Here is an 18,391-nt window from a genome sequence, read left to right on the forward strand (position 1 = left end):
ATCTTACCTGTAAAATTCCTTTCTCTGAGTCCTCCGACAGTCGCCGCCCCCGCCCCTCTTTTGGGGTTTGGTTGTATACTCTACTGCTATTCCACTGAAACTGAGGTATGGATACAGGAAGTAGGAGGGTATTGACTGAGGGGACCACCCCCTGGGGGTGGGATATGTTAAAAGCTTTAATATTGACATATTCTGTTGCCTAGCTACTCCTACGGAGCAAAGGTCAATTACCCCATTGTGACGAATATGAAGTGGCGGCGACTGTCGGAGGACTCAGAGAAAGGAATTTTACAGGTAAGATTTTACAAAAATTCCGTTATTGTATCCATCCTTTTTGCTTTTAGATGTAAGCTACATTGGCCTGGCATTGTACAAACCCCATACCATCAGAGATGCAGGCCTCTGAACTGAGCGCTGATAACTTGGGTTGTCCTTGTCCTCTTTAGCCCGAATGGCAAGTTTTCAAAAAAGAACTTTACATTTTGATTTGTCTGACCACAGAACAGTTTTCCACTTTGCCACAGTCCATTTTAAATGAGCCTTGGCTCAGAGAAAACACCTGCGCTTCTGGATCATTTTTAGATATGGCTTCTTTTTTGGTCTATAGAGTATTAGCCGGCAATGGCGAATGGCACAGTGGATTGTGTTCACCAACAATGTTTCTGGAAGTATTCCTGAGCCCATGTTGTGATTTCCATTACAATAGCATTCCTGTATGTGATGCAGTGCCGTCTAAGGGCCCGAAGATCACGGACATCCAGTTTGGTTTTCCGGCCTTGACCCTTACGCAAAGAGATTGTTCCAGATTCTCTGAATCTTTGGGTATTATGCACTGTAGATGATGATAACTTCAAACTCTTTGCAATTTTTCTCTGAGAAACTCCTTTCTGATATTGCTCCACTATTTTTCGCCACAGCATTGGGGGAATTGGTGGTCCTTTTGCCCATCTTGACTTCTGAGAGCCACTGCCACTCTGAGACGCTCTTTTTATACCCAATCATGTTGCCAATCGACCTAATAATTTGCAAATTGGTCCTCCAGCTGTTCCTTATATGTACATTTAACTTTTCTGGCCTCTTATTGCTACCTGTCCCAACTTTTTTGGAATGTGTAGCTCTCATGAAATCCAAAATGAGCCAATATTTGGCAAGACATTTCAAAATGTCGCACTTTCAACATTTGATATGTTATCTATATTATATTGTGAATAAAATATAAGTTTATGAGATTTGTAAATTAGTCCATTCCTTTTTTTACGCCACAATTTGTAGTGTCCCAACTTTTTTGGAATCGGGTTTGTACTTTTAGATAGATGTGGGATAAATAAATTATCCTGTGTGGATATCAAGCTTTAGAGATGTTGTTATATTGCACATTCCTATTGTGACTGCTGAGCCAGTGAGCATTTTTAGCATCCTGAGGAATGGCCAGCCAGAAAAATTTTCTCTTCATCTACAGTTTTACAGCGGTATTAAATACAAAAGCAAACATTTATTATATTGCAGCTTACCAATTCTTAGATGTGATGATTGCTTTAGCTTTCTTTTTTAAGCTGGTCATAAATGGAGCGATTTTCTTTCCGGCAACCACGGATTACAGGAAAGAAAACCCCCCTTGATTCTTCCCGGCAGGGTGTTCTACCGACGGTGGGGTGGGTGGGAGCCATCGCTCCCATAAAAGTTATTACGAGATAGCCACTAGCAGTAATCGCATGTAAAATCTGACAGGCTAGTTGTACCCAAGTTGATGGATCAGGTAACTTGGGTACATTCAGCCCTGCCCATACATAGTTAAAAAATAACAAAAAACAACAGACTTACAAAGCGAGATCACCAAGCGAAAATAGAAAAAAAAAATGGCCTAAAGCTGCAAAACCGGTCAAGATTCAAGCCATCTATGGTCAGCTTTAGGCTTTCTTTCTTCTAGTTTTACCTGGTGATCCAGCTTGGTTGATCTGTGTTTTTTTTGTTTTTTTTTTTACAACATGCTCTCTTCCTGGTGTTTTGACAGGGATGATTACAATGATCAGCTTTTATTTATGTAAAACCTTTAAACCAAAAAGTTAAACAGTTTGCTGTAACGAATTATAAAGTATTAGCTGTGGTTTGGCTTCAATTTGTTAGTGCATTTAAATCTGCTAGTACATCTAACTTGACACTTTCTCCAGACTAACAATGCTGTTGTCCAATGGTGCCCTCTGTGCTCCTTCATTCATAATGGGGGCACTTTAATACCGGAGGTGTGTTACTGACCAGATCATCAAGTAAAAACTGAGGGTAAAACAGCCTAAGGGCTCTTTCACACGGCCGCTCCGTGTGAAAGCTCCGCTGCGGGACTTTTTTTTTTTTTTTCACGGAGCGGATGACATTTGTGTCATCCGCTCCGTGTGTCCGCATATCATCCCATCCTTTTGCGGATGATATGCGGACATAATGTAAGTCTATGGGCATTGCGGATGTCAGCAGGTGACATCGCTGACATCCGATTTGCCTTCCTTTCCGTTTTTTGAACGGATGAAAAAAATAGGGTTCTGTTCCGTTCCAAAAAACGGAACAGAACTGAAAGGAAGAAAATCGGATGTCAGCGGATGGTATTCCGCTGACATCCGCAATGCCATAGACTTACATTATGTCCGCAAATCATCCGCAAAAAAATAGGATGATTTGCGGACACACGGAGCGGCCGTGTGAAAGAGCCCTAAATGAAAAAAAAAAAATAATGCAGCTGCAATATATACATTTTTTGGCTTTGGGTTTAATACTGCTTTAAATTAGTATGACACATATGTAAGGAATGCTGACATTTCCTTTATATCTTCTTTTAGATGAACAAGCCCGATATCGGTTCCAGTTGGAATTGGAGTTTGTTCAGTGCCTGGCAAATCCTAATTACCTTAACTGTAAGTATATTATGGAAATAGTTTCCTAGTCATGTCTTTTTTATTAATTTACAAATCATAAAGCGGTGGAGATTTTCTTTTAACCACTTCTGGACCAAGCCTATTTCTGACACTTGTTGTTCACAAGTTAAATTCAGTATTTTGTTGCTAGAAAATTACTTAGAACCCCCAAACATTATGTTTTGTTTTTTTTTTTTAGCAGAGACCCTAGAGAATAAAATGGAGATCGTTGCAATACTTTGTCACACCCCATTTTTTTTTTTTTTTGTTTTCATATATTTAAAAAAAAAAAAATTTTTTTTGAATTAAGAAATCAGTATGGTTAGCCCAGTTTTTTTCTATTATGTGAAAGATGATGTTACGCTGAGTAAATTGATACTGAACATGCCATGCTTCAAAATTGCACACACTCGTGGAATGACGACAACGGTACTTAAAAATCTCCATTGGCGACGCTTTAAAAATTTCTACAGGTTACCAGTTTAGAGTTAGAGGGGGTCTAGTGCTAAAATTACTGCTCTCGCTCTAACGATCGCTGCGATACCTCACATGTGTGATATGAACAACGTTTACATATGTGGGCGTGACTTGCGTATGTGTTCGCTTCTGCGCGCGAGCTTGGAGGGACGAGACACTTTCATTTTTTTTACATGGGCACTGATCACTTTTATTCCTATTACAAGGAATTTAAACATCCCTTGTAATAGAGATAAGCAGGACAGTCCTCTTTAACCGCTTGCCAACCGCCGCAAGTAGATTTACTGCGGCGGTCAGCCCCTGCCAGGCAGAGTGACGTTAATTAACGTCACTAGCCTGGGAGGGTCTGGGGAGCGAGCGCGCGCCCGCGGAGGCGCGCTCCCGCGCGGTCACGGACCCCCCTGCGCGTGTGACCAGCGGACTCGATGTCCGCCGGCCACTCGGCGATCGTCGGGGGAGAGGGAGAATGTCAGGCAGCTTGTGTAAACAAGCTGCCTGTCATTCTCCTCGCTGTAAAGACACTGATCACTCGGATCTAGTATGTAGATCCGTTGATCAGTGTCCTTACAGCTAGAGCCACAGCCAATCACAGTAGAAACCAAGCCCCTAGGGACACACACAGCCCCTCCCTCCCAAATAAAGTTAACCCCTTCACTGCCAGTGTATTTTTACAGTAACAGTGCATATGTATAGCACTGATTACTGTAGAAATGTCACTGGTAACCCCAAAAGTGTCAAAAATGTCAGTCAAGGGTCCGATCTGTCCGCCGCAATGTCGCAGTACCGCAAAAAAAATCGCAGATCGCCGCCATTACGCGTTAAAAAAAAAAAATGACAAAAATCTTTCCCTTTGTTAGTAAACGCGACAACTTTTGTGCAAACCAATCAAAATACGCTTTTTTGATTTTTTTTTTTTTTTTACCAAACATAGGTAGGATAAAACAAATTGGCCAAAAATTTAAAAAAATTTTGATTTTTAGATTTTTTTTTGGGGAATTTCATATAAAAAAATGTGAAAAATATTGCTATTTTTGCAAAATTGTCGCTCTTTTTTTGTTTATAGCGCGTGATCAAAAAATCGCACAGGTGATCAAATACCACCAAAAGAAAGCTCTGTTTGTGGGAAAAAAAGGACGTCAAATTCGTTTAGGTACAGCGTCGCACGACCGCGCAATTGTCCGTTAAAGTCACGCAGTGCCGAATCGCAAAATACCCCCTGGTCTTTTAGCAGGAAAATCCTCCGGGGCTTAAGTGGTTAATGTGAAATCTGGGGTCAAAAAAACCTCACATCTACCCAAAAAAAAAAAATAATAATTTTTTTTTTTTTTTAATCGAGAAGAAAAAAAGGCCCTTTTAAGGCCGTTGGGTGGAAGAGATGTCTGACGTTGCTCCGGTCCTCCATGGTCAGAGTCGAGTGGGGGCCATCTTGCCCTTACTCGACTTCCTGCCTAGGACCTGAAAGGACGGGTTTTTTTTTCCCCACTACCGACGGCTTTGATAAGCGGAGAAAATGACCGGGAAGTGGTGGGAGAGGGGTGGGCACCTCTCCTACTGCCCATAAAAGTGACCCTGCGATGAATCTGCCACCAGGACCACTTTTATATAAAAGAGGACCAACGGCCGTGTAGGAAAATACCGGGGTTATGGCAGCTATCTGCTGCCATAACTCTGGTATTTCACGTCAAATTAGCAACGTAAATACACAGTGGGTGGTCCGGAAGTGGTTAAATAAGTTCACCTTTACAAAAAAAAATATTAAATGCACATTTCTCTTATGTCATCTGACAGACGCAGCCCTTCAAGTTTCATCACAATTGGGTAATGGTGCCCTCTGCAGGAGCAGGCTAGGTAGTGAAACTTCATTAAAAAACTTTCAGTAGACACACCCTCAGGGGCTGTTCCTTCAGACAAATATTCCCAGACACATAGGGCTTACTAATCTGTTTCTTGCTGCCTAGCTTAGGAGTAGGACCTAGGTTTCCCTGCTGGGACTCCGGTCTCAGTTTTTAATTTTCTTTGAGAAATGTTTATTTTATTTTTTCTTCGCTCACTATCGCTAGCTAGTGTCAGGGGGACTTGGGAACTATAAGCGACAGCCAGGCTGGGCTTTGCACTGGATAATCTAGATCCTTATGGTACCCCAGCCTGACCAACAAGCGTGTGCAGGTTGTAGTTTGCCCAGGCCTTGCCACGACGGGGCCCCGACGAATTGGAGATGAGCCTGCGAAGAGCATCTTCGCTGGGACGCCATCAACCTGGAACGCCCTGTGTTTCAGCGTCCCCTCTTGGCTGACAGCACCCCCATTTAGGGTGGGAGGCGAGCTGTATCGGATCGGAGCCCGCGTTCCATGGTATGTCTCGAGTGTTGGTACCCCCCGTGTCCCTGGGATGGTCCTCTGGGGGAGTGATGTGGGCCCACTTCAGGGGATGTCAGAGCTGCAGTCTCTGTAAGGTCCCCCCTGGCCGGTTAGGACGGATCTTGCCTTCCTTCTCCATATGGGGGCGCTCTAGCGGTGTCCACTGCTTTGGGGGGGTGTATGGCTCCTACCTTGTCCTGGGGGGGTTTCCTGTGGTGGATTCCCACGGTGGCCAGGGTCCCTGGGATCCTGATGCTGTCGCCGTTTTCGGCCCCCATTTTGGGTGTGGGCAGCCTGACTGCATCAGTTTAAGGGCAACAGCCATTTTCTCTTACGTCCTCCGACAGTCGCCGCCTCTTCATATTCGTCACAATGGGGTATTAGACTTTGCTCCGAAGGAGTAGCTAGGCAACAGAATATGTTAACATTAAAGCTTTTAACATATCCCACCCTCCAAGGGGTGGTCCCCTCAGTCAATACCCTCCTACTTCCTGCAACCATATCTCAGTTTCAATGTCTAGCTTGTCAGGAGTAGCTGGTTCTCTCTGTGGTGGGGCTTTGTGCCCCAGCCTCTTTCTTCTTTTTTGATTTTTTGTTTGAGTTTTTTCTCTCTCTTTACTTAGCTGTTCTTTTTGTCAGCATTAGTTAGTTCTTCTGACGAAGAGGATCATGCGGGCTGGGTCTCGGGCTGATCCCCCTGGTCGCAGGTCGTGGATCGGTGGCTTCCCAGCCTGCCATCGAGCGTTCAGCCAGGTAACGCTCCTGGCACAGTGAACGACCCATCCCTGTTCGGTGCAGGGATGATTGGTGAGGTGGCTACCTCACTGGACGCTGTGCGGTTTCTTAACCCCAATTTTGTGCGTCTTGTATGCGACTCTCCCTGCCTCATGTGCAGCGGCTTGTTCGCCTGTGCGGGTCCCCCACACCATTGAGAGGTAAGTGTATCTATGTGGGGACCTGTCTGTCGGGGGGGGGGTGTCAGTCTGGGACTGAGTAACCTGCCTCTGTTCTCACTGTTTGTCTCCCTATCACTCTGCTGCATGCTGCGGGCTGCAAGGGGGGGGGGGGAGCTGTGTGACACTGTCTGTGTCAGCCTTGTTCAGTGTGAGAAGCTGTGTGCTGTGGGGCATGTTTTGTGGCATGTTGGGGCACGATACAGCGATCGCTGCGGCGATCTGCCATGTTTTTTTATATGGATGGTGTTATATGCATAACTGTACTGTAGGAGCGGCGGTTTCGGCGCCAAACGGCGCCATTTTGCCTGCACTCGCTCCGGCCGCATGTTCTCCATGCAGGCGGCCATTTTCTTGTAGCCTCCCATAGGCTTTAATAGAGCGCCCTGGTTTCATCACTTCCTCTTCTCCTGGGTACACCGATCGAGGCAGCAGCAGCGGCAAGGGTCTCCTCAGGTTTTATCCTTCTGTTCTTGCTATATCCATTGCCTGTGTTCAGTTTATTGTTCCCTGTGGGGGTCTCATTGTGCTTGTGTGTGGTGCGGTGGGCTGCGCTCGCCGCGCTTGTTAAAGGGGCAGTTAACCCTTTATTCTCCGGCATATCATATTGGGGCAATGGATTCTCAGGAGGGCAAATTTCCTGCCACCTTGGTGGATAGCCAGGGGACCGCTGTTTCCCCCCCAGGGGGGGGATTTGGCCACTATTGTGGCTGGCCTTGCTGCTCAGGTGCAGATGCTGGTGGCTGCTCAAGCTACTAAAAGACCCAGAGTTTCTATTTCCTATGATTCTGAGGGTGAAGGTGATGGGGCTGTTAGGGCGGGGGTCTCCTTATCAGGGTCCCGCTCCTCCCTGGATCTCGTGGGGTCCGAGGTGGAGGCTGAGGTTGAGGGGGTTGATAATTCTCCCCCTGGCTCGCCTGAAGAGCTTGCAATCATGGATGAATTGATTGCTTCCATAAAACAAACGCTGCGTTTGCAGGATGAAGTGTGTCCCCCCGCTGCCTTGGCGGCTTATGGGACGCAGAGAAAACGCAGGACGCCGCAGGTTTTTCCCTGCAATGATGATTTTCAGCGCGCTGTTAAGGAACAATGGCGCAATTTACGCAAACCTTTTGCTGTGCCAAGTAGGTTCAAGCTGCGTTATCCTTTTTCGCCTTCCACTGATGAACGGTGGTGTGTGCCACCCCCGGTGGATCACGCAATTGCGGTTTTGAACAAATCCACTGCGATTCCTGCAGAGGATTCCCCGGTGTTCCGTGATGCCACGGATAGAAGACTGGAGTCTCTTGCCCGTCATACTTATTCTGTTACGGGTTCGATGCTTAATGCTCTGTTTGCCTCTCTTATGGCGGCCCAGGCTGTCGCAAGTTGGACGCAGATGCTTAGGCGCGTCCTAGTGGCCGATTCGGCCTCGCCGGCGACCCTGGATATGGTGGATCAAATCCACCAGGGTGTCATGTATCTGTGTGATGCGGACTTGGACTTAGTCCCGTTGGCTGCACGTGTACACAGCGTGGCGGTGTTGTCTCGCCGCCTGGTTTGGTTGAAGTGTTGGTCGGTGGACCAATCTTCACGTAAGACCTTAGCCAATCTGCCTTATGATGGGTCTTGCCTTTTTGGGGAGTCCTTGGATGCGTTGATTAAGGGGATCACCGGAGGTAAGAGCACACTCTCGCCCCATTTCCCCAAGGCTAAGGGGGCTTCTGGGAAGAAACATGCTAATTTTCGGCCTCCTCAGGGGTCCTTTCGTGCCTTTCGGTCGCACTACAAGGGCAAACCGTTCAAGGGACAGGGCTCTCAAAAGAAGCCCTGGTCTGGTAAACAGAAGTCCGGTCAGTCCGGACCCGCTGCCCATAACAGTGTGGCCTGAAGGGGAGCCCTCACCCAGTTTTGGGGTGGGGGGACGCTTGCTCGGTTTTCTTCAACCCTGGTTGGCCCGCGTGCGGGACCGGTGGGTTTAGGAGATCGTTCGATCTGGTTACAAGATCGAGTTTCTCTCTCGGCCGGAGAGCAGATTTTTTCCCTCAAATCTTCAACTGTCTCCAGAGCGTTTACGGGACCTGCACCTGGCGGTGCGAGACCTGAGGGCTCAGGGAGTGGTGCCTCATCGGGACAGATTTCGGGGGTTTTATTCCAATCTGTTCACCGTGCCCAGGAAGGAGGGCAAGGTTCGTCCAATTCTGGACTTGAAGGCTCTAAACCGCTCTGTGGGTTCGCAAGTTCCGCATGGAATCCCTGCGGTCGGTGGTGGCTGCCCTGGTTCCGGGGGAATTCATGGCCTCCATCGATTTGAAGGATGCGTATCTTTACATCCCGATTTTCGAGGGTCACCAGAGGTACCTTCGATTCGCCATTGTGGAGGATCATTACCAGTTCGTGGCGTTACCTTTTGGTCTCGGCTCCACGGGTTTTCACCAAGGTGCTTGCACCTGTTCTGGCATTGCTGAGGGCCCAGGGCATCTCTGTCCTGGGGTATCTGGACGACATCCTGGTTCGGTCTGCGACCAGCCAGGGTCTGGAAAAGGACCTGTCTGTCACGATGCAAACTCTGCAGGAGTTTGGTTGGACGATAAATTTTCCAAAGTCGACGCTGAGTCCGTCGGTTCGTCTTCCTTACCTGGGAGTGATCCTGGACTCGGTTTAGGCAAAGGTCTTCCTGCCGGAAGACAAACTCAGGACTCTTAAGGAGGAAGTCAGGTCCCTCAGGGACGTTCCGCACCCGTCTCTGCGGATGTGCATGAGATGTCTGGGATTGATGGTCTCGGCCTTCGAGGCGATTCCCTTCGCCCAGTTTCACACGCGGGGTCTCCAATCGGAGATCCTGTCCAGCTGGGACGGGCGACCTCAATGTCTGGATCTTCAAATCTCGTTGGGCCATCGCACCAGAAGGGACCTTCTGTGGTGGCTCTAGTCCCCGATGGTGTCGGGGGGCAAGTCTTTTCGTCCTATCTCGTGGACGGTGATCACCACGGATGCCAGCCTGTCGGGCTGGGGTGGTGTTCTGGGCGTTCTGTCCGCCCAGGGAACTTGGTGGGAGGGGGAGTCCTCCCTTCCGGTCAACATTCTGGAATTGCGTGCGATAAATCTCTGCCTTCATCATTGGACAGACCGGCTGCGGGGCTGTCCGGTTCGGGTGCAGACGGACAATGCCACGGCGGTGGCCTACATCAACCACCAAGGGGGCACCAGGAGTGCCCGAGCGGCTCGAGAAGTGGCCGACATTCTGTCTTGGGCCGAGACTCATGTCCCGGCGATAACGGCGGTTCACATTCCAGGGGTGGAGAACTGGCAGGCGGACTATCTGAGTCGCCAGACCCTGGATCAGGGGGAATGGTCTCTCCACCCGGCTGTCTTCCAGATGTTGTGCGCGAAGTGGGGTCTTCCAGATGTGGACCTGTTCGCGTCTCGTCTCAACAACAAGGTGAGAAGGTTCGTGGCAAGGACGCGCGACCCTCGGGCAGACGCGTCGGACGCGTTAGTGGCCCCGTGGCATCAGTACAAGCTGATGTATGCGTTTCCACCGATTCAGTTGCTGTCCGGGTTCCTTCGCAGGTTACACTCGGAACGCAGCACGGTGATTCTTGTGGCGTCGGATTGGTCTCGCCGGTCCTGGTACGCAGACCTCGTGAATCTGGTGGTCGACGCCCCGTGGCGTCTGCCTCTTCGAGACGATCTCCTGTCTCAAGGGCCGATATACCATCCTGCTTTACAGTCGCTGGCTTTGACGGCCTGGCTGTTGAGACCGAGGTCCTGAAGGAGAGGGGTCTCTCCCCTGAGGTCGTTCATACCTTGATCAACGCGAGGAAGTCTTCCTCGGGGAAGGTTTACTACCGTACTTGGAAGGCCTATTTTGCCTGGTGTGAGTCCAGGGGGTTTTCACCCCGCACGTACTCGGTTTCTCGAGTATTGTCCTTCCTTCAAACAGGTGTCGATCAGCGTTTGGCGCTGGCTACGATAAAGGGTCAGGTGTCTGCGCTGGCCGTTCTTTTTCAACGTCCCGTGGCTTCCAACTCCTTGGTTGGCACTTTTGTTCAGGGTGTGCGGCATCTGGTTCCTCCTAGGAGGGAACCTCTGCCTCCTTGGGACTTGAATCTCGTTCTATCTGTGTTACAACGTGCTCCTTTTGAACAGATCAGGGAGATCTCGTTGTCTATGTTGTCCAAAAAGGTCGCCTTTTTGGTTGCGATCACTTCGGCTCGCAGAGTGTCGGAGCTGGCGGCTTTGTCCTGCAAGTCTCCGTATCTGGTTATTCACTTGGATAAGGTGGTCTTGCGACCTAATCCTTCCTTTCTTCCGAAGCGAGTTTCGGAATTCCATCTCAATGAGGATATTGTCTTGCCTTCGCTGTGCGCGAAGCCTAAACATCCGAAAGAGGTGAGACTACATTCTTTGGATGTTGTTCGGTCGATTAAGGTTTACCTTAAATCGACTGAGTCTTTTCGAAAGACGGATTCTTTGTTTGTTCTTCCAGAGGGTCCTCGGAAGGGCATGGCGGCGTCTGCTTTTACCATCGCCAAATGGATCAGGCAGACCGTTGAACAGGCATATGTCTTGCAGGGGAAAGTTCCCCCTATGCCTGTGAAGGCGCACTCTACTAGATCTCTGAGTACGTCTTGGGCCTGTCGTCATGGGGCTTCTGTAGCCCAGGTGTGTAAGGCGGCGACCTGGTCGACCGTACACACTTTCACAAAATTCTACAAGGTGGATGTTCAGGCATCGGCGGATGCTTCCTTTGGCCGCAAGGTTCTTAGTGCGGCTGTTCCCTAGGGTCACCTGTTGGGATCCCTGGCTGTTGGGATAAGTTTTTCTTTTATCCTCTGGTTATTTGTTTTTCCTGGGTTGTTGCTCCTGTTGAGCAAGTTTTTTTCCTATTGCCCAGCTGGTTTCCTTCCTTTGGTAAGGTTCCTTTCTTTGATGCGGAGACTGCGTTGCCTTACGGCGCGAATGCGTTTCCCACCCCTCATGTTTGCACTGCTTTGGGACGTCCCCATTGTGACGAATATGAAAAGGCGGCGACTGTCGGAGGACGTAAGAGAAAACTGAATTTTTGTAAAATCTTACCTGTAAAATTCCTTTCTCTGAGTCCTCCGACAGTCGCCACCCCCGCCCCTCTTTTGGGGTTTTGGTTATATACTCTACTGCTATTCCACTGAAACTGAGATATGGTTGCAGGAAGTAGGAGGGTATTGACTGAGGGGACCACCCCTTGAGGGTGGGATATGTTAAAAGCTTTAATGTTAACATATTCTGTTGCCTAGCTACTCCTTCGGAGCAAAGTCTAATACCCCATATGTGACGAATATGAAGAGGCGGCGACTGTCGGAGGACTCAGAGAAAGGAATTTTACAGGTAAGATTTTACAAAAATTCCGTTTTTTTCCTTGCTGTGTGCTTTTTGGCGCTATCTTGGATGTGGGCAAGCCGCATTGTGAGGGCGGCAGGCAGCTATTTTCCCTGTGCTTCCTCTATGCTTTCTATTGGCACCATGTTTGTGTGGCTCAGAGCACTTCGGCCTCTAGTGATGTTTGGTCACTTCCTCCTGCCATTTTCAGAGGGGTGTGGAGAGCTGTCTGTCTGTGTCTCTCTCTCTCTCTCTCTCTCTCTCTCTCTCTCTCTCTCTCTGTCTGTCTCTGTCTCTCTCTATCTATCTGTCTCTCTCTCTCTCTCTCTCTCTGTCTGTCTCTGTCTCTCTCTCTCTCTCTCTCTCTCTATCTATCTGTCTCTCTCTATCTATCTGTCTCTCTCTATCTATCTTTCTCTCTCTCTCTCTCTCTCTCTCTCTCTCTCTCTCTCTCTCTCTCTCTGTCTGGCTGTCTGTCTCTGTGTCTGGCTGTCTGTCTGTCTGTCTTTGTCTGTCTGTCTGTCTCTCTCTCTCTCTCTCTCTCTCTCTGTCTGTCTGTCTCTGTGTCTGTCTGTCTCTGTGTCTGTCTGTCTGTCTCTGTGTCTGTCTGTCTCTGTGTCTGTCTGTCTCTGTGTCTGTCTGTCTGTCTCTGTGTCTGTCTGTCTCTGTGTCTGTCTGTCTCTGTGTCTGTCTGTCTCTGTGTCTGTCTGTCTCTGTGTCTGTCTGTCTCTGTGTCTGTCTGTCTGTCTGTCTGTCTCTCTCTGTCTGTCTGTCTGTCTGTCTCTCTCTATCTGTCTGTCTCTCTCTATCTATCTGTCTCTCGCTCTCTCTATCTATCTGTCTCTCGCTCTCTCTCTGTCTCTGTGTCTGGCTGTCTCTCTCTGTCTCTCTCTCTCTGTCTGTCTGTCTGTCTGTCTGTCTGTCTGTCTGTCTGTGTCTCTATCTATCTGTCTCTCTGTCTCTCTATCTATCTGTCTCTCTCTATCTATCTGTCTCTCTCTCTCTCTCTCTCTCTCTCTCTCTCTCTCTGTGTCTGGCTGTCTGTCTCTGTGTCTGGCTGTCTGTCTGTCTGTCTGTCTCTCTCTCTCTCTCTCTCTCTCTCTCTCTCTGTCTGTCTGTGTGTGTCTCTCTGTGTCTGTCTGTCTCTGTGTCTGTCTCTGTCTCTCTTTCTCTTTCTTTCGGGGCATTTCCTCAGACACATTTGATTTAATCAGTTTATATGCTTATTAAAAGGGGACTCCAGCGGCAGCATTAAAGGGCCAGCTTTATCATTGCCTAAATGGAGTCCCAGAGGGAAAATTTCCCCACTTATCTGGTGTGTGCATCCGGGACATCCGGATCACTTTTCCTAGCATCTTTATCTGCAGCCATTGAAACTTTGGCGTCCAAAGTTTATCTTGTCATGTCACAAGTTAATATTCAAAAACGGCTGATGCCCTCTCAGTCTTCTGATTCAGAGCCTGATGTGCTTGCCACGGACACTGCCCTCCCTGAGGGATCCCTGTGCTCAGTCAGATGGCGAGGAGGATGAGTCCTCCTCCGCTGCAGCGCGGGAACGCGCTTTGGTTGAAGCACTTGTTGACTCCGTCAGGGAGACTTTGAATATTGATGATGAGCCCACCCAGTCAGGAAAGCGGGTTGTCTTCGGCTCCCGCAAAGCTCAGAAGTCGGGTCAGGTTTTCCCCTGCCCCGAGGAGTTTCAATATATCGTGAATGAACAGTGGCGATGCTGGCAGTGCCTAGTGTTTTCAACCCCGCTACCCCTTTGCGGACCCAGTTTCCAATCGCTGGACAGTGTCCCCTAAGGTGGACCACACCGTTTCCAGGTTGAATAAATCCACTTTAATACAGGACACTTCCCTCCCTTCCTGCCCAGGCCAATTTTCCCCTTTTAGCGCTGTTGCATTTTGAATGACAATTGCGCAGTCATGCAACACTGTACCTACACCAAATTTATGTCATTTCCCCCCCACAAATAGAGCTTTCTTTTGGTGGTATTTGATCACCTGTGGGTTTTTTCCTTTTTGCTAAACAAATAAAAAAAGACCGAAAAGTTTGAAAAAAAAAAAAAAAAGTTTTTTGTTTGTTATACAATTTTGTAAATAAATAAGTTTTTTCCTGCACTGATGAGCACTGATGAGACTGCACTGACAGGCACTGATGAGGAGGCACTGATGAGGAGGCACTGATGAGGAGGCACTGATGAGGAGGCACTGATGGGGTGGCACTGATAGGCGGCACTGATAGGCGGCACTGATAGGCGGCACTGATAGGCGGCACTGATAGGCGGCACTGATAGGCGGCACTGATAGGCGGCACTGATAGGCGGCACTGATATGTGGCACTGATATGTGGCACTGATAGGTAGCATTGGTGGGCTCTGATAGGTGGCATTGATGGACACTGATAGGTGGCACTGACGGGCAGCACTAATGGGCACTGATGGGCGGCACTGACGGGCAGCACTAATGGGCACTGATAAGCGGCACTGGTGGGCAATAATGGGCACTGGTGGGCGACACTAAAGGATGGCAATGATGGGCACTTGTGGGCAGCACTGATAGGAAGGACACTGGCGGGCAGCACTGATGGGGAGGGCAATGGAGGGCTCCCTGAGCCCTGATTGCCATCCCTGGTGGCCATAGTGGGCATCCCTGGGGTCATAGTGGGCATCCGTGGGGTCATAGTGGGCATCCCTGGTGGATCTAGTGGCATCCCCTCCGAGGGTCTGCACTGGTAATCAATGATCTGATTACCAGTGCCGACCCCCCCCCCTGTCAGGGGAGCCGCCGATCGGCGCTCCTTTACTCGTGTCTGTCAGCCACGAACTAAGGAAAGCCGATCAATGGCTGTTCCTGTTTACGATGTGACCAGCCGTGATTGGACACGGCTGATCACATGGTAAAGAGCTACGTCAGTAGTCTCTTTACCGAGATCGGAGATGCAGGGTGTCAGACTGACACCTCCCATCACCGATCGCCACTCTGCCCGCCCCCGGGGGGCGCCCAGAGCTGTGTTATCCTGCCGCTGTCATATGACGTCCGGTCAGGATAACACAACCACATTCCCACCGTCATTCTGTTATAGGGCGGGCGGGAAGTGGTTAAAGTAAAGACCTGATGGACAGGCGCGTGGAGTCACTTTTCTGCCACCTGTGCTTGGTGGTGGGCTTACTCCTCAAGCCTGTGTTCGCTTTCATGCTGGTTTCTCAAGGGGGCAGTGCAAGATCTTCTTGCTCATGGTGTTATCATCCCGGTTCCACAGTGGGACAGATTTTGCGGGTTTTATTCAAACCGGTTTACGGCGCTTTGTGCGGGTGCAGAAGTTCTGGATGGAATCCATCCGGTTGGTGGTGGCGTCTTTAGGGCATGGAGATTTTATGGCCTCCATCGACTTAAAGGATATGTATCTGCTCATCCCTATCTACGAATATAATCGGCAGTATCTCAGCTTCGCAGTGGCAGAGGAGCATTTTCAATTTGTGGAATTACCCTTTGGTCTAGCTTCGGCTACCAGGGTCTTCACCAAGGTTTTGGCCCTGGTGCTGGCTCTGCTATGCATGAGGGGGATTGCGGTTCTCGGTTATCTGGACGATCTCTTGTTGAGGGCGAGCTTGTGTGCCACTCTGTCGGGCAATCTGACAGTCAGGTTTAGATGCTCCAGGAGTTCGGTGGACCATCAACTTCCAGAAATCGGCACTGACCCCGTCAGTCCGTCTGTTACCTGGGCATGGTCTTGGACTCTGCCCAAACGAAGGTTTTTCTCGTAAAACTTCAGACCTTGCAGGGCTTGATCAGGTCCCTCAGGGACAACAATCTCTCCTCCCTGCGGACCTGCATGAGGTCCCTGGGGCTGATGGTTTCAGCCTTCGAGGCAATCCCGTTTGCCCAGTTTCACACAAGGACTCTGCAAGCAAAGATTCTTGCCAAATGGAACAGGGATCCACAGTCCTTGGACAGGATGGTATGTTTGAGCCGTCTCACGAGGTCAGAGCTATCGTGGTGGCTTCTGTCTCCCGCTCTGAGCCAGGGCAAGTCTTTTCTGCCCCTGTTGTGGACGGTGATTACCACGGATGCCAGCCTGATGGGCTGGGGTGGAGTACTGGACACTCATTGTGCCCAAGAAACGTGGTAGACGGAGGAATCCTCCGTGCCGATAAACGTCCTGGAGCACGGGCGATCAAACTCTGCCTGCTCCATTGGGTGATTTGGTTGCACGGTCGCCCGGTTCGGGTTCAAACCGACAATGCCACAGCTGTGGCTTCCATCAATCACCAAGGGGGCACCTGGAGTGGCACACATTTCAGCTATCTCCACTGTTCACATTCCTGGAGTAGAGAACTGGCAGGCGGACTATCTGAGGAGTCAGTCCTTGGGTCAGGGGGAATGGTCCCTTCATCCGGAGGTGTTTCGTCTCCTGTGTGCCCGGTGAGGGACTCCGGATGTGGATCTGTTCGCGTCTCGTCTCAACAAAAAGGTGGAAAGGTTCGTGGCTAGGGCTCGAGATCCTTTGGCAGACACCACAGACGCGTTGGTGGTGCCTTGGCACCGGTATCGCCTGATTTATGCCTTTCCCCCAATTCAACTGTTGTCCAGGGTCCTCCACAGGTTGGCGTTGGAACAGGTGCAGGTGATTCTGGTGGCCCCGGACTGGCCTCGTCGGTCTTGGTATGCAGACCTTGTAAAGATGGTCGTTGAGCCTCCCTGGCGGCTACCTCTGTGAGATCTGCTGTCTCAAGGGCCGATCTTCCATCCTGCTTTACGGTCTCTGGCATTAATGGCTTAACGGTTGAAGGCCAGATGTTGAGAGACAGAGGTCTCTCTGATGCTGTGATCCCTACCTTGCGAAGAGCTCGGAAAGCTGCCTCCCAGGAAGATTTATCATCGTACTTGGAAGGCATACATTGCCTGGTGTGAGTCACAAGGTTTGCATCCTCGCTCCTTTTTGGTGGCGAGGGTATTGGCTTTCTTGCAGAAAGGTGTGGAACAGCGTTGGGCACGATTAAGGGTCAGGTGTCGGCCTTGGCCATTTTCTTCCAGCGTCCCTTGGCGACTAATTCCCTGATTCACATTTTTATTCAAGGGGTGCGTCATCTGGCTCCTTCAAGAAGGGCTCCTTTGCCTCTGTGGGATCTGAATATGGTTTTGTCCGTTTTGCAACGACTTCCCTTTGAAAATATCAGAGAATTCTCTCTGCCTTTGTTGTCCCAGAAGGTTGCCTTTCTGGTGGCTATTAACTCTGCTTTGTCCTGCCTTTCGCCTTATCTGGTCGTTCATAGGGATAAGGTTGTTCTGCGACCCAACCAGTCTTTTCTCCCTAAGGTGGTGTCTGCCTTTCACCTCAATAAGCATATCTTTTTGCCTTCACTTTGTGCAAAGCCTAAGCATCCCATGCCTTGCATTCATTGGATGTGGTTCGGGCGATCAGGGTTTACCTGTCGGCCACGGAATCTTTTCTGAAGTCTGATTCCCCGTTTGTCCTTCCTGAAGGACCTCGGAAGGGTTTGGCTGCATCCGCTGCAACCATTTCCAAATGGATCAGACAGATTATTGTTCAGGCCTATTCACTAAAGGGTCAGGTGCCTCTTTTCCCTGTGAGGGCACGTTCTACTAGAGCTATGAGTGCCTCTTGGGCTTTTTCGCCATCAGGCTTCTGTGGCTCAGGTGTGCAAAGCGGCGACATGGCCGTCTGTGCACACTTTTGCAAAATTCTACATGATTGACGTGATGGCATCCTCGGGTGCTTTCTTTGGCCGCAAAGTTTTACAGGCTGCGGTTTGTTGAAGAGACATGTTTATTTGTTCTCTTCTTCGGGTGAATTTTTGTTCTGGGGTTAGCTCCTGTTGGTTGAGCTTCTGTTGCCCTGTTCACTACGTTTTTTTTTTTTTTTATTTTTTTTTTCTAGCCTTGTTGACCCATTGCCGTTTTGTTGGTTGCGTCTCTTCCCACCCCTCACACCTGCACTGCTTTGGGACATCCCAATTGTGATGAAACTTGGAAGGGCTGCGTCTGTCAGAGGACGTAAGACAAAATATAATTTTTGTAAGAACTTACCGTAAAATTATTTTCTCTTGAGTCCTCTGACCGATGCACCCCCAGCCCCTCTATTTTGGGGTTGTCTTCCTGTACTGCTTGCTACCAAACTGATTAGTAAGCTCTATGTGTCTGGGGGTAATGTCTGAAGGGACAGCCTCTAAGGGTGTGTCTAGTGAAAGTTTTTTAATGAAGTTTCACTACCTAGCCTGCTCCTGCAGAGGGCGCCATTACCCAATTGTGATGAAACTTGGAAGGGCTGCATCTGTCAGAGGACTCTGAGAAAATAATTTTACGGTAAGTTGTTACAAAAATTCTATTTTTTTTTTTTT

At 49.4% G+C, this 18,391-nt stretch overlaps 1 protein-coding gene across 1 annotated transcript in view; it reads left to right on the forward strand.

The window, feature by feature from the left end:
• Nucleotides 1-18,391, forward strand: part of LOC309547051 (mediator of RNA polymerase II transcription subunit 31) — a 96,073-nt gene that overhangs the window by 9,963 nt on the left and 67,719 nt on the right. The window contains exon 2 of the mRNA XM_082246837.1: nt 2,826-2,900. Within this exon, the coding sequence (XP_082102963.1) occupies nt 2,826-2,900 (75 nt within the window). The remainder of the gene's footprint in view (nt 1-2,825; nt 2,901-18,391) is intronic.

This window comes from Pelophylax lessonae, assembly GCF_965119305.1.
Source record: "Pelophylax lessonae genome assembly, chromosome: 2".
In the NCBI taxonomy this organism is placed as follows: Eukaryota; Metazoa; Chordata; class Amphibia; order Anura; family Ranidae; genus Pelophylax; species Pelophylax lessonae.